The sequence below is a fragment of the Lepidochelys olivacea genome (genome assembly GCF_965140295.1).
Source record: "Lepidochelys olivacea isolate rLepOli2 genome assembly, chromosome: 14".
In the NCBI taxonomy this organism is placed as follows: domain Eukaryota; kingdom Metazoa; phylum Chordata; order Testudines; family Cheloniidae; genus Lepidochelys; species Lepidochelys olivacea.
The window spans coordinates 41,785,342-41,805,146 of record NC_140424.1 but is presented as its reverse complement, the minus strand read 5'-3'; the positions used below and the strand labels follow the sequence as shown (position 1 = coordinate 41,805,146).

Below are 19,805 nucleotides of genomic sequence, written 5' to 3'. Positions count from 1 at the left end.
TTCATGTACAAAATAGGGTTTTATTTACTTCTCCTAGGAGGAGGGGGTTGTTGCCTTGGCTGGAAATATGCACCCAGGACTCCCCAGCTGGTCTGTCCTCCAGAGCCCATGATCCTGAAAGAGGGGAGAAACCCCCCCTTGTCGTCCCCCCCAAAGCACAATACACCAACAGGCTCTCCCCGGAGAACGCAGCAGCTGGGGTCCGGCATCGGAACTGCCAGAGCAGCCTTAAATAGTCTTGAGTTCTCCACAAATGGATCTACATCCCCTGGGGCTCATGACTTGGAGTTCCCCTAGGGGGTGTGGAAGGGGGATGGGGTATCCCCAATGGTTACACCCTTGGGAGTCACCTCCACAGGGCCGGGGTTGCGTTCATGCACCACCTTTGCTTCATTGTGCTGCAGACACCAGTGCAGTGAATGCTGAGTGGTGGTGGCTGTCAGCCCATAGGTCGACCCGGGCCTGAGCCAAGAAAAGGATCTTGTTAGGAGGTGAGGCAAGTTGTTCTGGGTAAAGGAGGGGTGGGTGTTACACCTAGTCTTCTCTTGTCCGTGGCCCCCTGCTGCTCCATTCATGAGTCTTCCTTCTCCTGGAACCTGTGCACAACAAAAGCCAAGCATCAATCCTTTGCAGAAGCTTTTACTTTTTTATTTCTTTTTTGATCTGTGGAACTGCCTGCTGCAGGATGCTGCTAAAGTCACAGGGAGACCACACACCTGCTGTGGGAAAGCTTTCCTCCCCTCCAGTATCCCTAACCCCTCTGGGGATGGAGATCCCCCATAAGCTGCTCTTTGGGCATGACCGGTGGTTCCATTTAAGAGAAGATAGAGGATGCCAGCCCCATCCCGACCCACTTTATTCCTTTTCTCCACTTTGGTTGATGAGTTACGTCACACGAAAGGCAGGGCATGTGGCTAAGAAGGGCCACTCCAGGAAGGAAGCCAGGAGAGACTCAAAGGTGGGCAGCAGGAATACACGAACTGCTCCACGCTGGAAAATTAGATCTACTCAGCTACATCGCCCAGAGATGTGAAAAATATCCCCCTGAGCAGCCTGGTTAAGCCGACCTAAGTCCCAGCGTAGACAGCGCTTCAGCGATGGACGAATTCTTCACTTCAACTAGCTACCGCCTCTCGGGGAGGTGGATTCCCTGCGCCGATGGGAGAACCCCTCCTGCAGCGTAGGCGTTTCAAGTGTAGACAAGTCCAAAGACTCCCCCAAGCTCCCAGGGGTGGAAAGGCTGCAGGGAGCAGCAGCCAGCTAGGAAGGTTGGAGCGTGAAGGGCGTGTCTGCCAGAGGGAAGCCTTAGCCGGGACAGGGAGAAGAACCCTGCACAGAGGTGGGATTCAGCTAGGCAGGGCTGTGTGGGGGAGTTCTTGCATTTCCCTCTGCACTTCTTGACCACACAAGAAGCCTCCATCCAAGTTCTTAGGCCACTTTGGTTTTTAATCAGTAAATCTCGGTTGCCCCGTACGCACCCAGTCCGACGTCAGCCAACGCACAGCTGTTAGGTGAGTGTGCACCACATTATACGAAGGCCTGGCGTAGCGTGAGTGAACAGCACTCTGGGAAAAATCTAAGCTACATCCCACAATACCCTGCAGTAATACCACCTAGCATTTAGCATCAGCAGATAGGAAAAATCAAGATACACGCCTAGTGTGCAAGCCAGGGAGGCCCCTTCACGGACCGGTACCTGGAATGCCAGTATCCACAACAAAGATAAGGAAAGGTACAGAACAAAAGGAACTGGGACAAACGGGTGGGTTGGATTTTAGTGAAGAGTTTTGTAACGTATAAAATCATCCCATAAATATGACTAGCTGAAATGCTTGGGAGCACATTGTGTACACCTTGTACAACAAGAAACCACAGTTAACTATTATTTTTCTGGCTGTTCCCTTTGGTTTTTTGGGGGGGTTGGGCTAACCATGAGGTCTCATTTTAAGGGAACAACCTGGATCAGTTTAGCTGATGAGGAAATACAGCTGAGATCTAGGTCACCTGGGGACGGGTCTCTTCCCCTGTGGGCAATAACTTTCCCGTCTTTCCCCTCTCACGTGGGCAGTAGGGAAGGGACGGCGCCTTACTTGCACTGGCCACAGGTGTAGAAGACGGTCTGTCCTTCGTCCGCTGATCTCATCTGCCGGGTGTGATAGACCATGCCCTCGTGACCACACTGGGGGCACTTCCTATCGATCTGAAAGGATCGCCAAGGCAGAGTCAAATCCATGGAATGAAGATTCCCTCCCACTCCCACAAAAAACTCCTCCACTGGGATAAAAGGGAAATAAGTCAAGGTCAGGTGATAATGTACCAGTGGGACTTCCTGCTGCAGGATGTTAGGAGACTCTTGACGTGTTTTCCTTCCCGCCCACCCACAGAAATCCCCACTCACCATGGGTCCCTTGACCTCCTGCCCGTCGTCCATGATCATCAGAGCCACAGAGCCCGGCCGGTTGAACTCGACACACGACTGGACCACCTTCCCTTCGAAATCTGTGCAGGGAGAGGAAGAGCGTTATCGAGGGATGTGAGCGTCAGACAGAGGAACTAATGCACTTCAGAGACTTGTCTCTCAGAGGGCCAGCACTGGACCCCACTGCTCTCCCAGAGCTGGGGACAGAGCCCAGGGAGTCCTGACTTCCAGCCTGCCCTGCTCTAACCCACTGCCCGCCCCCCCCCCCGTCCTCTCCCCGAGGGATTTCACTAGTGGACAGAGGGGAATCCAGCCCCCCTAGATAAATGCCAGTAGGTGTGTGGGGTGTGATGCTGCCGCCCTCACCTCGTACGTCCATGGAGAAGGAGCAGCGCACGCAGGTCACCTTGTCCTGGAAGCCTGGCAGGGGCAGGATGGTCCCACACTCCGGGCAGAAGTCCAGGTCCGACTGGAAGCAGGAGGTGCCCAGCTCCATGGCTGCCTGCGAGAAAAGCCACTGGACTAGCTGGGTGGCCAGCGGCACCGTGACCAGCGCTGCTCTGAGCTACCACAGGCCTCAGCCAGGCCCCCAAGCCCCTCCGGCACCGGGACGGGTGGGGGGCATGTTTACTTCCATGAATTTACAACCCCCAGTACCCATAACTCCTACCCCCCACCCCGGTGCCCCGGTGCCTCCCATAACCACACCCGCAACCCTCCTCCCACCCAGCCCCCTCCCACCTCACCCTGCCCCCCAACCCACCCCCCCACCCCATCCGTGCCCCCTCAGCCCTCCAGGGGACGCCTCAATAAACCTTCCACCCCTGATTATCCCCCCCCCGCCCAGCATCCCCCCCCCGGTGCCTCCCATAACCACGCCCGCAACCCTCCTCCCACCCAGCCCCTGCCCCCCAACCCTCCCCCCCACCCCATCCGTGCCCCCTCAGCCCTCCAGGGGACTCCTCAATAAATCTTCCACCCCTGATTATCCCCCCCCCCGGTGCCTCCCATAACCACGCCCGCAACCCTCCTCCCACCCAGCCCCCTCCCACCTCACCTCACCCCACCCCACCCCTGCCCCCCAACCCTCCCCCCCACCCCATCCGTGCCCCCTCAGCCCTTCAGGGGACTCCTCAATAAATCTTCCACCCCTGATTATCCCCCCCCCGGTGCCTCCTTCAAAAGGGCTGATTCCTGTCCCTTAATCAAGTCTCCTTGTGCCCCCCTCACCCCACAGCGGCGCGGCGCGGCTCCCCCTCCACCCCGGCCCCCCACGTGTGCGAGCGTTCGGAGCAGACAACTGCGGCCCGGCCGGGGATAGAGCGTCTTCTAGTCCTCCAGAGGAGTAGAGGGGAAGCGGGAGGCAGAGTGTCGCCGGCCCAGCCCCTGCCCCGCCCCCGGTGCCCCTCACTCCCGACCTGCAGCCCCCTGCCAGCCCAGCCCCCTGCCCTCCCCCCGCTCTCCTGGTGCCCCTCACTCCCGACCCGCAGCCCCCCGCCAGCCCATCCCCCCCCCGCTGTCCCGGTGCCCCTCACTCCCGACCTGCAGCCCCCCGCCAGCCCAGCCCCCCCCCCCCTCCCGCTCTCCCGGTGCCCCTCACTCCCGACCTGCAGCCCCCCGCCAGCCCAGCCCCCTGCCCTCCCCCCGCTCTCCTGGTGCCCCTCACTCCCGACCTGCAGCCCCCCGCCAGCCCATCCCCCCGCCAGCCCCCCCCGGCTCTCCTGGTGCCCCTCACTCCCGACCTGCAGCCCCCCGCCAGCCCCCCCCCCGCTCTCCCGGTGCCCCTCACTCCCGACCCGCAGCCCCCTGCCAGCCCAGCCCCCCCCCGCTCTCCCGGTGCCCCTCACTCCCGACCCGCAGCCCCCTGCCAGCCCAGCCCCCTGCCCTTCCCCCGCTCTCCTGGTGCCCCTCACTCCCGACCCGCAGCCCCCTGCCAGCCCAGCCCCCGCTCTCCCGACTCCTTCCCCAAATCCTCGCCCCGGCCCTGCCTCTTCCCCACCTCCTCCCCTGAGTGTGCCATGTTTCTGCTCCTCCCCCTCCCTCCAAGCACACCGCCAAACAGCTGTTTGGCAGTGGCAAGGCGGGAAGCACTGGGAGGTAGGCGGAGGATTGGGGACACGGCGCGCTCAGGGGAAGAGATGGGTTGCGGAGCTTGGCTGCCGGTGGGTGCAGAGCACCCACTAATTTTTCCCCATGGGTGCTCCAGCCCTGGAGCACCCATGGCGTCGGCGCCTATGACCTGAAATGTAGGGAGGGGGTAACGGGGGAGACACAGAGCCCCTGGTGTGAGTTGCAGAGAGTCCCTGAAACAGAGGGAGAGGAGAGGGGTACACACAGGGAACTTGTGGGAGGGAATAGAGGGAGCCCCTGGTGGGAGCAGGGACCTCAGCCCGCACAAGCCATGATGCGTGTGAATGTCTAGGACAGATGGGGAGACTGAGGTGCAGAGTGGTTAAGTGACTTGCCCAAGGTCAGACAGCAACTCTGTGGCAGGGCCAGGTTTCGCATCCAGGACGAATATGCTGCTCTAACTCATTAGACCCCACTCCCACCCCCTAAAGCTGGGATAGAACCCAGAAGTCCTGGCTCCTCGCCCCATTGACTAGCTGTCTCTGCAGGGAGGCTAAAGGATCTAGCAGCAGGACAGCTGTTCTATAGGTCAGTTGGTCCTGTGTGTTTAGTGCTGCAGGACAGGGGTTCTATTCCTGGCTCCCCAGAAGCGTGTATAGCTGGGATTGCATTTCCTGACTGATCAGTGGGGATTCCAGTGCAGCTTTGCCACTGCCATCCACTCCCTGGTTTGTGGGAAAATCACGGGACAAGTGTCCGAGTCGTTGCCTGGCAGGTTCTCCGCTCAGGGAGGCAGCTCCTCCTTATCCAAGCGTCCAACCCATTGCGCTGAATCCTCAGTGCAGATCAGAGAAGACACCCCAGCCCGTTGTCTGAGCCTCAATCTCTTCTCTTGGAAGCACCAGGTCCTTCATGAGGTCCCTCTGCTCCTCCTCCGAGCTGACCAGCCAGTACTCAAAGACCTCCATGGCTGGCTTGCAGATCTCCTGCACCTGGTGGAAGGTAAGCTGGTGCCTCCAGGCCTGCGAGACCTTGCTGGCATCCCTCCACACTGGGAGGACCTCGGGGTCCAGAGGCCTGGACCAGTGGGTGATGTTGGGCACCCAGGCCTTGAGCCGGGGGGAGGAGGCCAAGCTGGCGTAGCGGTACCGATCGGCCACCTAGCCCAGCAGATCCCAGACCAGGTCTTCATAGCGAGTCAGGAGGTAGCATCCACACAGGGCAGGAGGTGGGTGGTACAAGGCGGCCACGTACATGCTGGCTTGGCTGTGGCAGACTTTGCGCATGGCCAGCCGGGCGTTGGGCATCGCGTTGTGGGACAGCTGGTGAGCAAGTTGTCCGGGTACAGCGAGATGAGCTGGTGGGAGGTGTAGATGGTCTGGGGGTCCCGCACCAAGTGGGTGATGCTGAGGTTGAGGGCTGGGTCGGCCAAGGACGGGTAGAGCGCCTCCAGCTGGAAGAACCTGATGACCTTCAGCGCCACGTGGCTGTAGGTGATGCAGGCCTCTGCCACCTTCCCGAAGGGGCTGGCATCGCAGTGGACCTGGCAATCCGCCGGCCTCACAATGTCCCCACGCCGGAAGGCCTCGCAGGTGGGTGGGGAGCAGAGGGCCTGACTCGTGGGCCACATGAAGATCTGGGATGCCTGGCGGGGCTGCAGCACAAAGTCCTGCAGCGCGGCCATCTCACACCGGAAGAGGGCACAGAGCAGGTCCCAGACGGGCCCCTGCAGCATCTCCAGGCTGCCTCCGGGCAGGCGGTGCCAGACATGCTTGGCCGGCTCCATCGGGTGGAAGACGTTGGGGTGCTGGCTGAAGAGCTGGCCAGCGAAGGGGGAGCCCTTGTGCCGGCTGGAGAGGAGGAGCACGTGGGTCCTGCCGGGAGGGGGTGGCGCGGTGCCATGGAGGCGCCGGGTGGTGACTCTGGCGAACATCCTGCCCAGGTGGAGGAACCTACCGCAGACAGAACGAGGTTTAGCGGGGGCATGTCCTCTCATCCCTCTCCTCCCCCAGAAGCCTCTTGGGCAAAGCTCTATGCTGTCATGTAATGGACACCACCTTGGCCAACGCACAGGGGATTGACTGGGGAACCTCCATACATAAGAACGGCCATACTGGGTCACACCAAAGGTCCATCTAGCCCAGTATCCTGTCTTCCATGCCAGGTGCCCCAGTGAGAATGAAAGGAACAAGGAATTATCAAGTGATCCATCCCCTGTCGCTCATTCCCAGCATCTGGCAAACAGAGGCTAGGGACACCATTCCTGCCCGTCCTGGCTAATAGCCATTGATGGACCTATCCTCCATGAACTTACTTGGTTCTTTTTTTAAACACTGTTATAGTCTTGGCCTTCACAACATCCCCTGGCAAGGAGTTCCACAGGTTGACTGTGCGTTGTGTGAAGAAATACTTCTTCTTCGCATGCTTGTTCATGTAAATTCCAATCAGATGTATGTGCTTGTGCGCATGGCAGCCGGAAGATTTTTCCCCCAGCAGTGTCTATTAAGTCAGTCCGGGCGCCCCCTGGAGTGGCACCATCATGGTGCTTAATATAGGGCCCTACCCACCGACCACCCCCTCAGTTCCTTCTTACCGCCAGTGACAGTTGGAACTTCCCCTTTGGCAGTCTGTATATAGTTCTCATTAGTTTTGTAAAAACAATGAGTAGTCCTTGTGGCACCTTAGAGACTAACAAATTTATTTGGGCATAAGCTTTCGTGGGCTAGAATCCACTTCATCAGATGCAGTTAGTGTTAAGTAGGTTAGTAGGTACTTTACTTAGTTCTTAAGATTCCTTTGGAGGAGTTTCTCCTCCTGCGGTATCCCAGTGCTGGGGCATGCCGTGGTCTCCTGTCTTCAAAGCCTGTGAGGTCTGTGGCAAGTGTATGCCCAGAAGCGATCCTCACGCTTCGTGTTTGAAGTCTTTGGGGAAGAGCCATCAAAGGGGTCGCTGTAGGATCTGCAGGGGGTTTCATCCCAGGACACTGAAAGATAGAGATCAGCTCCTGAAGATCTTACTAATGGAAGTGGCACTCCAGACCCAGTCTGACCCTGGGTCAGCGGACCTGGCGCTGAGTACCTCCTCCTTGGTACGCAGTGCCCCGGCACTGTCGGCATGGGGATCAGTGCCGAGTAAAGGCAAGGTCTCTCAGCACCATCATGGCTCCACTCGTGGCTCACAGGCTGCAGGTAGGCACCGGTCTCAGTCGCCGATGCCGCAGAAGAAGAGGAGGCCAGAGAAGGGTCGTTTCCCCCCGGCTAGACCCAAGGAGCCAGCCGTTGTGAGACTCGAGTTGGGCACACTACTTCGGTCCCACTGCCAGAGATGGTCGTGTCAACTCCTGCCCCCAAGGAAGGGCGGTCAAGTCTGGACCCTTCTTGCTCACCGAGGCTGAGCCGACACCTACACCTCTCATCGACCCTGGAGGCATTTGAGGCAGCATGGGACCCGCTCCAGCTCACGGCACTGTTCTCCCTGCCTAGACGGGAGAGGTCGCTTGCACAAGTCGCTCCCTGGGCACCGCCAAGGGGAAAGCCTGCAATGATGGCCTGGCAGTCTCCATCCCCGGAGCACCGCTCCCCAGCATCAGAACAGGGTCAGCAACCTCATCGGTCCCTGAGCCCTCGGTGTGGACCCTCGGCACCTCCCAGTACAGGTCCTCCTCAAGATACGGAGGGAAGAGGCTTCAGTGATATTGATAGCTCCAGCCTGGCCCCGCCAACAGTGGTCCACATCTCTCCTGGAAATGTCCGTGGAAGCCCCAGTTACCTTGCCGCTCCTTCCGGGCTTAATAACTCAGGATCACAGCCGTCTCCAGCACCCGAGCCTTGAGTTGTTGCACCTCACGGCGTGGAAGCTCCATGGCTGAACCCCACAGAGCTCTCCTGCTTGGACCTGTTTAGATAAGCCCTCCTTGGCAGTAGGAAACCCTCCACCAGAGCGACCTACCTGGCCAAGTGGAAGAGATTCTCAATCTGGTTGGTGCAGCATCACTCATCCCCGACGCTCACCTCTATACCACTTATACTGGACTGTCTTCTCCATCTCAAGCAGAAGGGACTGTCCATGTCATCAATAAGGGTTAACTTGGCCACCATCTCTGCCTTCTATCCAGGCTCAGAGGGCCGGTCGGTGTTTGCCAACCCTATGATCAGCCGTTTCCTGAAGGGTCTCGACAAGCTATATCTGCACATCCAGCAACCAACCCTGACCTGGGACTGCAATCTGATCCTTTCCAAATGGATGGTTCTGCCCTTTGAACCACTGGCGACGTGTTCCCCGCTCTACCTGTCATACAAGGTGGCATTTCTGGTAGCGATAACCTCAGCCAGGAGGGTGTCAGAGCTCAAAGCCCTGACATCAGAGCCCCGGTACACCGTGTTCTATAAAGGACAAGGTTCAGCTCAGGCCCCACCCGTCTTTCCTCCCGAAGGTTGTCTCCCATTTTCACATCAACCAGGACATCTTCCTCCCATTGTTCTATCCTAAGCCGCACTCGAGCGGCGGAGAGCAGAGGTTGCACTCATTGGATGTCCACAGAGCGCTAGCCTTCTACATGGAGAGAACAAAGCCGTTCCGAAAGTCCATTCAACTGTTTGTGGCCGTGGCAGACAGGATGAAGGGTCTTTCAATCTCCCAACTAATTTCCTCATGGATCACGTCCTGCATCGATGAATGCTATTACCTGGCAGAGGTGCCCGCCTCTCCACTCGCAAAGCACTCCACTAGGGCACAAACTTCTTCAGCAGCATTCCTGGTGCAAGTCCCAACTCAGGAAATCTGCAGAGCAGCGACATGGCCCTCCATGCACACTTTCACTATGCTCTACACGATTACCCAGCAGGCCAGAGACGATGCGGCCTTTGGACAAGCAGTTCTCCAGTCAGTGGACAGCTCCCACCCTGCCTCCATAACTTAGGCTTGTGAGTCCCCTGATTGGAATGGACATGAACAATCACTCGAAGAAGAAAAAATGTTTACTCACCTTCTCGTAAGTCTTGTTCTCCAATACCCACCCACCTATCCCTCTGTCGGAGTAGCCAGCAAGAAGGAACTGAGGCGGTTCAGTAGGGCCCTATATTGAGCGCCAGGAAGGCGCCACTCCAGGGGGCGCCCACACCGACCCGACGGATATTGCTAGGAGGAAAAACTCCCGGCTGCCGTGCACACACGCACACACACCTGATTGGAATGGACAAGAACAAGAGTTACGAGAAGGTGAATAACTTTTTTTTCCTTTTGTTTGTTTTAAACCTGCTGCCTATTAATTTCATTGGGTGACCCCTAGTTCTTGTGTTATGAGAAGGAGGTAACAACACTTCCTTATTTACTTTCTCCACACGTGTCATGATTTTATAGACCTCTATCACATCCCACTTTAGTCATCTCATTTCCAAGCTGAAAAGTCCCAGTTTTACTAATCTCTCCTCATATGGAAGCTGTTCCAGACCCCTAATCATTTTTGTTGCCCTTTTCTGAACCTTTTCCGATTCCAATATATCTTTTTTTGAGATGGGGCGACACATCTGCACACAGTATTCAAGATGTGGATGTACCATGGATTTATATAGAGGCAACATGATATTTTCTGTCTTATTATCTATCCCTTTCCTAATGATTCCCAATATTCAGTTTGCTTTTTTGACTGCTATTGCACATTGAATGGATGTTTTCAGAGAACTCTCCACAATGACTCCAAGATCTCTTTCTTGAGTGGTAAAAGAGGGGGTGAACAGACTTCATCATTTTATATGTATAGGTGGGATTATGTATTCCAGTGTGCATTACTTTGCATTTATCAACAGTGAATTTCATCTGCCATTTTGTTGCTCAGTCACCCAGTTTTGTGAGATTCATGAGTCTGTGTTTGAAAACTCCAGCTGCTCCCCAGCTTGCTGTGACTTTGCAGAAACACTTGCCAGAGATCCAGTGCATTTATGAACCGACTGCCATCCAATGTGCTGATGAGGGCTTTGTTATTATGACTGTTTCTTTCTTTTTCTTGCTAAAAACAAGAACAGTTTCAAAGAACAGTTGAGTTGTGCAGCCATCTGACAACCATCACTGACTTTGTCTTTCTAGCCATGGTCTGTCTCTCTTTAGATTTCTCTTCTCCCCCTCTCCTCCCTTCCAAATTTTATATATGTGGATGGGATAATTTATTTGTATGGATGCAAAATAAAAGTTTTAAATGTGGCATTGTGAAGAGAAGGGACTGAATGAGGATGTCAGATACATACAGTGCTTGGTATCACACCAACGGGTGTGATAGATAGAGAGATAAAGGGACGCCACCCAAAGCACTATCTGGCAGCAGGTCCCAGCGTGACAAGCACTCTTACCTCAGTTTCCCTTCTCAGGTAACGTACGGACGCTATACCAGGCTCTGTTGATGAAATCATACCCCTCCTGGGGACCCATCTGTGATGGGTTTACCCACAGGGTGCCACCTGGAAATGGGGTACCACTGAGCCCTCTGACCCACCAGCCTGGGCTCCCTCTCAGACTGTGTTGCTGTGACAAGTTTCAAAACCCTCCAAGCTTGCACTTTCACCAGCGTTCACACGGGTGGGGACACACCCAGCTGCAATTATATGCAGACTCTCTAACCACCAGCCTCCCACCTAAGACCCCAGAGCAGTACCATCCTGCCTGGTCAAATCTGGCCAGTACATGGGTTTAATACCTGGTCTGCTTCTCTCTCAATGTGAAGAGGTCCATACACACTTGTGGTAACCAGGCCAAGATTTTCCCCAGACACCTTAGTCAAACACACATTGGTTTGGATTAAAACATAAAATAAGTTTATTAATTACAAAAGATAGATTTTAAGTGATTTTAAGTGATGGTAAACAGATCAAAGCAGATTACCTAGTAAATAAACAAAACCGCAAACTGAGCTTAACACACTAGATAGGTAGAATATGAATTAGCAAATTCTCCCCCTGAGTGATAAAAAGACTGGCATATTTTTAAGGCACAAGTTGCCTTGGCTTTGCAGCTTGGGTTTCCCAGGTTTTCATACAGAGGCTAGAAATCCCTTTAGCTTGAGACCATCACTTCCCACAGTCCAGTCTTTGTTCCTCAGGTGTTTCCAGGCGTGTTGTTGTAGGGGGAGTGAGGTCCCCTCATGATGTCATTTCCCCCTTTTATTTCTTCTTCCCACTTGCTGGAAAGCTCTTTTGCTGTGACCTGGGACAAACAGTTCCTGTTGTGTAGTGCTAGCTCGGAGAGGTTTCTGTTGTCCACAGTTCCTGGGGTCATCCTCGTGCTTGTGTGTGTTTCCTCAATAAGCCAGTCACATTGTTTGGCCTTTTGACTGTTGTACCTGAAAGGCTTCTTGTGGGTGTTTTCAACCTCACGTCAGGTTTCAGTAACACACACATCGCCAAACTTCATCACTTCACACGCAACGACAGCACACATCATCCAACGAGATATTACTGTCTAGCAGATCAGGACTTTTAGAATGACACCTCACAAGGCATCCTTTGTACAAAGCACATCCTAAATACATGACAGTGGTGAATATGCGGGTGCCAGGGTGTCACACCGTTTATTACAAATCATAATGTAAATAGTCTATACAAACTACCCCAACCATGGTCTATATCACCCCTACTTTTCCACAGCCTCTCTTCTGGGCGTTTCATGCCCTTAGCGCTCGCTCTGTTCCCTGGGTTCCAGCTCTCAGGCCCTGGAGATGTCAGTGGGGGATCTCCTCTGCTGCTCACCTGCCACCTGCTGTATCCAGCCCTTGGGGAGGTCAGCCGGCAAACCCCTCTGGCTGATCTCCTCCCTTTAGCCTTTAAGTCTCTATCTCACTGGGTCTCTCTTCTCTCATATCCTCCGTGATCCTCTCCACCCCTCATGAGCTGCCCTGAACTCTTAATTGGCCAAACTGAGAGCACCGGCCCAGGGGAGCAGGGTCTGCTTCATTGCTGGGGCCAGCTACCCTGTGACAGACCTGCAGGCAGACAGACAGATTTCCCTGCCATTGGCACATGCCCTTCCTAAGCCACAAAATATACTTCAGCTTATTTGATCTGCATCCTCTTATTAAGGATTAGCTGGCCGCATGGTATTTGGGTAAGATCTGAGACTCATATTGACCTGGGGATAAGTGTCTGGGCCTTTGGGATTGGTGAGCTTCCCATACGGTAAATCAGGTTTTCAGTAACCTCCCACTCTATTAGACCTGTTTGTCTAGATGGGAGCCAAGGGCTGAAATTTCTTAAGGGGACTAAGCTGGCTTCTTGTTAGCCAGTGTGGTACTACAGAAGCTCTTTTGTTACTGGCTAATTATAGAATAAACCAGCATTTTGTGGCAAGGGTCTGCCCTATTTCTTGCAGTCTGCCCTGAGTGTGGCATCCTCAGTGTGGCCCATCCAGCCATCCGGTCACAGTCAGCAAGGTAAAATAGCTACTGCATAGACAGGTATGGCACTTCGGAATCCTGCAGATAACACCAGGAGCTCCTTGCTCTGTTTATGTGTAGTTCTTCTCAGGAGCCAAGGCAATGGGTTTCTCCCAGCCACCTGGAAAAAGAGGCGGGAAAGAACTGTACCCACCCTCTACTGTGAAGCATCGCAAGCCAATTACAGCAGTAGCGAGGCGTCAAAGTGCGTAAGAACTTCAGATGAGATCAGCAATTTCCGTCCGATGCAAACTCAGTCTTTAGTCCGTTTCGGGTTTTTTTTTTTTTTGCTTGTAAGGGTTCATGTAAAGATGTCGATACTGTTGCCAAATTAGGCAGAAATTTACCATCGTCATTGAGCAGTCTTAAGAATATAAGAACGGCCATACTGGATCAGACCAAAGGTCTGTCTAGCCCAGTGTCCTGTCTTCTGACAGTGGCCAATGCCAGGTGCCCCAGAGGGAATGAACAGAACAGGGAATCATCAAGTGATCCATCCCCTGTTGCCCATTCCTCTGCAATGTATGAGGCCATTGGCCCTTCTAGCCCTGTAGGTCCACTCCCTCCACCCTCCACCCAAATTCACAGGCTCACAAACCCCTCCCCACAATAATAGATCAGATTTCCTCTCCACTCCCTGTCAGAGAGCACCTGATGAAGGAATATGCAAATATTCTGCTCTCCCTTGCACACATGGGGAAACTGAGGCTCAGCGGGCAGACAAGGCTTGCCCGAAGTCAGTGCTGGAAGTAGGAATGGAACCGAGGGGCCCAGTCCAGTGGGCAAACCACTACACCATGCTGCCTTGCAGAAGGAAATGCTTATTGGACTAGCCAATGTGAACTAGGTGCACTTGCATGGGCCCCCCTGCAACTCCATGCACCAGGTCGCAACATCACTCACTCAGATTTGGCCCGTCCAACCACCCCACATCACCTCTGTCAGAATGGAGGGTTTGGCGCGGGATCGTGCGAGTGAGGGCAGGGTGGTGGGAGGGAGCGGAGTGGAGTTGGGTGGTCAGGGTTGGGAGAAGCTGCCTTCATTTGGGATGGGAGCAGACTGCCGAGCCAGGGGGTGTGCCAGTGAGTGGCCAGGAGGGGCCCGGTGGTGGGGATGAGGTGCTGAGGGTGAGTTTTAGGGTGAGTTAGGGAGGTGCGGGGGAAGGGTTGTGGGTGAGTGGGGAATGCTGGGAGGAGGGGCGAGTTGGGAGAAATGGGGATATTGCGGGGAAGGGGTGGGGGGCTGGGATTTTGCAGACTGCGCCCAGGGGGACTGAGGTGTTGGGGGCTGCAGTGAGCTGGGTGTATATCAAGGCTGCTGGGATATGTGGGGTGTGGGATGGGAGGGATATCCAGGGGTCTGTGTGGAGTTGGGGCCTTTTGCTGTCTAGTTTATAGAAGGTGGGGGGACCCCCAAATTCCACAGTGCACAGAGCCCTCAAAATCTTTAATCCAGGCCTGCCTGGACTCCACCCCAAACAGCCCTTAGCTGAGTTTCAGCCTATTCTCACTTTCCCCAGGATCCCCACACACATTCTTCTCCCACTTGGTGGCAGGGGGCTGGTAGCTTTCGCACACCCCTAGATGGTCCTCCAGGTTCCCATACATGTTAGCAAAGGGAATTCTGGATGCCTGGGGGTGCCTTGTTCCCACCCACCCATTTCTGTGCCTGATATTAAGTCACCGAGTATTGCTCGGAATCGATAGCTGAAGAGAATCCAGGAGTCCTGCCTCCCAGCTCCCTGCTCTAACCCACACCCCTCCCAGAGGTGGGAAGAGAACCCAGGCGTCCTGGGGGTCGGGGCTGTAACTTCCAGACGTCGCTGCCGTGCACTAACCCCAGCGTCCTGCTCTCAATGCTGACTCGCTCTGAGAACTGTCTCAGCTCAACTCACCCCATGGGAAGGGAGAATCCCTGCTCCATGGCTCAGCGCACCGCAGGGTTTGGGCTGGGGTCACAATGCCAGCGATGGGTCTGAGGGCTGGGAGATGAGACCTGGGGTCTAGGGGAGCCCTCGGTATAGATGGGGCTGTGACTAGAGCAGGGGTTGTGGCCCCAATCCTGGTGCAGTGCTCAGGGGCTGGGGTTACTCCTCCCCAGGCGACTCTCCCCTAGACGGCATTGCTGGAGGAGTCTCCTGGCCAATTTGGTGCACGGAGTCCCTGGGGCAGTGCAAACCTCAGCAGCCAAGTCCCAGCCCTTTGGGAGGCTTCAGGGAGTCACAGCCCCCGGCCTCTTCCTGGCTCCAACGTCCATAAGGGCCCTGCCTGCTCCCTCTCCTCCACCCATGGCCATGTGCAGTCAGCAACAGCACACGGAGGAGCCTCCCACAATCCCAGAGACACAGGGCCCTTCTCAGCTGTGCTTTGGAGCTGGGGCAGCTCGGGCATAGTGTGAGACCGTGCTCACGAGCCCAGAGAGAGACCCCAGGGCTGGGGTAGGTCAGGGAGCAGGGACACAGGCTGGGGATCCTACCTCCTTCCAGCCATCCACTGTACTTCTCCAGCTCAGTCCAGCTCTCTGGGTGTCTCTCCCCAACTCGCTATCCTTCTGCCAGTCTGTCTCTCTTTCGCTCCCTCTCTATCCTTCTACCTCTCCTCCATCCATCTCTCTGCAGATCTCTCTGCTCTTCTATCTGTCTCTGTATTGCTCCTTTTATCCATCCTTCTCTCTGCCTTTCGTTCTGTCCTAACAATTCACCTCTCTCTCCCTCTCTCTCTCCTCCATCCTCTCCTCTCTTGGACTCTCCCTCTCTTTTCCCATCCGTGCTCGTCTGGCATCCATCAGTCCATCCACACTCTCTCTCCATTCCTTTCCTTCTATCCATCTCTCTCTCTCCTCCCCATCTCTGGGATTTCTTTCATTCCTTCACTGTGGTCTCCGGGCTTCTAGGAGACCCTGCCAGCTGAGAGAGGCTCAGGATATCTCTCCCAGCCTGGGGCAACCTGCCCACTGGTACTTCACTCACACACCGAGCAGACTTGGTTCCATGGATCGGGGGGGAGCTACCCTGTGACCATGCAACACTGGCTCTGAGCATCCAGTTTGCCACATTCCCCTCCTTTTGAGACCCGCCCCAGGAATGTGTGTGTGGGGGGGGGGGCAACACTTGCAGCCTCTGGGCTTCCAGAGCCAGATGCAGATGGTGCTGCCCCACGGCAGGGGACAAACTTAGCTGCCCTCCCTGACCCCGGAGCATCCTTTGACATTCAGCTCCACAGCTCGGGGCGGCCTCGTCCCAGGGACTGGGGGGCTCAGCACAGGGGAGCAGGGACTCCAGACTCTGTCCTGGCATCGGAGCATCTGAGCCGCCTGGAGCTGCCCGGGCAGGAGGCACCTGGGCAGAGCAGAGCCGGAGGTGAATGGAGGTGAGTCCGGGTTTTTCTCCACCTCTAGTTCATGCTTATTCCTGGGGAGGGTCCAAGAGCTGGGGAGCATGTGGGATGGTTAGATTTGTTAGCTCTGTGCAATGGGTCTGATAAAACTTCCCTGCGTCCCAGGGGTGATGTGAGGATAAACCCATAAGAGATTGTTAGGTGCTCAGATACTGTGGTTCTGCAGAGCAGACAAGTGCCATTGATTGGTAGATTTGGTTAGGGTTGAAATCTTATCCAGGGCCCCCAACCCACAAACATGCAGGGATAACTTTGCACAGGTGAGTCGTTAATCACCTGGGTGAGTGTCTGAAGGACGGGGTTTGTAAAATGCCATGTAAACCTGTTGTCCCGTGAGGGGCCCTGATCCTGCAAAGATCTATGCACGTGCTTAACTTAAGCCCACAGGCAACCCCACTGTAAGTGGTTTGGGTGAAGGAGATTAGGGCAAGTAGAAAGCATGGGCCACATTTACAAAGGGATTTAGATGCCCTCAGATGCAGATGGGGGCTAGGTGCCTAACTCCTATTGGCACCAATGGGAGTTAGAAAATCTTTTCAGAAAATCCCACTTGGTGCCTATCTGCATATTTAGCCCTATATGAGCCCATAATCCCCCTGAAAATCAGTGGGATTTGGGTGCATCATTCCTTAAAGCTGCTTTGTAAACCCCAGCTCTAACTGCTCATAGGATCAGGGTCTACACCATTATTAGTGGTATTGGGGTTATTTTATTCTCACCCTCAGTGTTTAGATTGTGGCCCCTGTCCGTTGCACAGAGAAGTACATAAACATAATAGATTCAAGTTAAAGTGGCAGTAGAATCCTAGACTCCTAGACATGTAGGTCTAGAGGGTACCTCCAGAGGTCATCTGGGCCATACCCCCACACTGAGGCAGGAATAAGATTACCTAACCATACTTGACCAGTATTTGCCCAACCTCTTCTTAAAAACCTCCCAGGACAGTATGGCATTCCGGGGTGCAATCCAGACTAATGGGAGGTTGGGTCACCCCTGCCCTGCTACCTTGGCTGCCTCACAATATTTTGTTGTTGTAGCTTCCAATGTGGGTCGCTCACAAGCAGCCTGCCAGCATGCAGGACACACCCTGAGTGTCCGTGTATAGCCACAGCCATGGTCCAGCAACTCTGACCCCAGCAGCCTGTCCGCAAACACCAGCCACACTCTGGCTTCCTGCAGCCATGGTTACCACTTGCAGGGTGACTGCAACAAACTCCCAGTTCCAAATTCCCGCCCAAGACCTGGGTTCTGCACTGCCCGGTCCCCTCCTGGACAGTTCAGATATTGTAGGTCCGTTGCCTCTCTAAGGAGATCAATATCCAACAGTTTGCTACTTTAAATGGAGTTACCCACACAATTCAGTTTCCATGCAGTTTGTATGATGGAATAAAACATGTTTATTTAACTACAAAGAGTTAGGTTTCAAGTGAGTAAAAGCATAAAACATTCAAGTAAGAAATGGTTACAGGAGAAGTAAAGGTAAAACACTTCCTAGTACTAAAATTAACAAACTAGACTTGGCTCAAGGTGAAATCCCTTCCACATGTTCCCAGTAACATTACTGAGCCAATTCTCAGACCAGGATCTGCTCCCAAAGTCCAAACGCTGTTTCTTTTGTCTTCTTAGGGGAAAGAGAGAGAGATGGATAGGGAGTGATACCTTGGGGTGTTTCTACCCCTCACTTTTATAGTCCAGTCACCCTTTGATATGCGTTTTATTGAGGGTTCTGCCTAGATAAAGTTCATTCCTGCTGCAAGTACAGAGACAAGGAGTCTAATGGTGAAGGAGATGCCATGCTGTTGTTTGCTTCAATGCAGATGGGGTTGTTCCTGCCCCCCTTCCTTGCCAAAGACTGGCCACTTGGTAAGTGATTGCCCATCAACTTTGATGACACCTGGCTAGACTCCTTTGTGTTTAAGAAACTGATTTTCCCAGACTTGTCTAGTAAATGCATTTCCGACCTAATGGACATGGAGAACAATTCATCACCATCCTCTTTACAACCTCTTTACAACAATTGATCACCATCCTCTTTACGACAAATTTTCACATATTTGAAGACTGTTGCCAGGTCCCCCTTCAACTTTCTCTCCTCTAGACTAAACATGCCCCGTTCTTTGACCCATAAGAGGGGCAGTTAGCAGTGCAAATTTGGGATCATAGTTAGGAGCCCCAGTCGCAACCAGGATCTATACAAATACGGAATAAAAGGAACAAAACAAAACAGCCTCTGTCCCAAGACCTTATAATCTAAGCATCTATTTATCTATCACATCCTATTGCTCCCACCAACTGCAACAGATCCAGTTTTCTAGGTCACTTTAATTCCCTGATATATGGATCTTCCTTTGTCACTAAGTGCCACAGAACCACTTTTCTGTGACAAAGCCATTCCCTGGCAGAAGGATCCTACCTGCCCCCCAACTGGCCCAGATTTTCTTTGACAAAGTCACAAGTGGGCATGGTTCATTCAGAGCAAATGGGGCTCCCCTTGAATGTGTAAATGGGGCTCCTTTCATCCTTATCTTTGTCCCTTCTCCCTGCAGGAGGAAAGAGGGAATGGGAGCTCCCAGTGGGAGTTCATCCTTTTGGGGGTCTCTGACCAACCACGCCTGGAGATGCTGCTTTTCATGGTCTTTCTGGTCTTGTACATCCTGAACTTGCTGGGGAACCTGGCCATCATTGTGGTCTTGTGGCTGGAACCCATTCTCCACACCCCTATGTATTGCTTCCTCAGCAACCTCTCTTTCCTGGACCTTTGCTTTCCTGCACCATTCCTCAGATGCTGGTGAACTTCCGCAGCGCCCACAAGTCCATCTCCTGGGCCGGCTGTGTGGCCCAGCTCTATGTCTTCCTCTCTCTGGGCTGCACCGAGTGCCTCCCGCTGGCCGTCATGGCCGACGACCGCTACGTCGCCATCGGCCAGCCGCTGCGCTACACAATCATCATGAGCCGCCGACTCTGCCTGCAAATGGCGGCCACCATCTGGTTGAGCGGCTTCGGCAACTCCATGCTGCAGGTCATCCTGACCATGCGGCTGCCCCGGTGTGGGCGGAACCGGGTGGACCACTTCTTCTGAGCGTTGCTGGCCCTGTTCAAGCTGGCCTGTGTCGACACCTCTGCCAACGAGGCCGAGGCTTTTGCTGTCAGTGTGATCTTCCTGCTGTTGCCGCTGGGCCTCATCATGGTCTCCTACGGCTACATCGTCGCTGCCGTGCTGAGGATTTGCTTGGCCCAGGGCAGGCTCAAGGCCTTCAACACCTGCACCTCCCACCCAGTTGTGGTGTCGCTCTTCTACGGCATGGCCATTTTCATGTATCTACAGCCTCCGTCCAGCTACTCCCAGGACCTGGGCAAGATGGTCTCCCTCTTCTATGGCATCATCGCCCCCATGCTGAACTCGCTGATCTACACGCTGAGGAACAAGGATGTGCACAGGGCTCTAAGGAGGGTGCTGGGGAGGCTATTCTGGAGTAAGAGGACATGAGCCAGAGAAATGAGTTG

At 54.5% G+C, this 19,805-nt stretch overlaps 2 protein-coding genes across 5 annotated transcripts; one reads left to right on the top strand and one right to left on the bottom strand.

The window, feature by feature from the left end:
• On the bottom strand, window positions 1-7,105 carry POLR1H (RNA polymerase I subunit H). Of its 4 annotated transcripts, none has more exons than XM_084647974.1 (5): window positions 4,419-4,454; window positions 2,786-2,921; window positions 2,399-2,499; window positions 2,091-2,200; window positions 1-596 (listed from the first exon to the last, which is right to left on the bottom strand). In XM_084647974.1, the coding sequence occupies exons 1-5, from the start codon at window positions 4,437-4,439 to the stop codon at window positions 572-574; spliced, it is 393 nt and encodes a 130-aa protein (XP_084504100.1). In that variant the 5' UTR covers window positions 4,440-4,454; the 3' UTR covers window positions 1-571. The 4 variants fall into 4 exon arrangements, 3 of the variants coding, with proteins under 3 accessions (XP_084504100.1, XP_084504101.1, XP_084504102.1); XM_084647975.1 differs by lacking the exon at window positions 4,419-4,454 and adding an exon at window positions 3,650-3,787; XM_084647976.1 differs by lacking the exon at window positions 4,419-4,454 and adding an exon at window positions 3,650-3,747 and having other exon boundaries at window positions 2,786-2,917.
• Window positions 7,106-7,509: 404 nt separating this feature from the next.
• On the top strand, window positions 7,510-19,788 carry LOC311531016 (olfactory receptor 2B6-like; the record flags this gene model as incomplete). Its single annotated transcript, XM_084648076.1, is given in 6 exon segments — window positions 7,510-7,678; window positions 8,605-8,801; window positions 8,923-9,183; window positions 18,848-19,064; window positions 19,067-19,377; window positions 19,381-19,788. Coding segments are annotated over 6 exon segments (1,563 nt in total).
• Between the last annotated feature and the right edge of the window lie 17 nt (window positions 19,789-19,805).

What these genes read in the sequence shown, in the direction of transcription:
- POLR1H (XM_084647974.1), bottom strand. Translation starts at nt 4,439, where the DNA reads ATGGCACACTCAGGGGAGGAG. An exon ending in TGGCACACTCAGGGGAGGAG is followed by an intron (nt 2,922 to 4,418) that starts GTGGGGAAGAGG and finishes CTTTTCTCGCAG; the next exon opens with GCAGCCATGGAGCTGGGCAC. An exon ending in CTTCTCCATGGACGTACGAG is followed by an intron (nt 2,500 to 2,785) that starts GTGAGGGCGGCA and finishes CTCCCTGCACAG; the next exon opens with ATTTCGAAGGGAAGGTGGTC.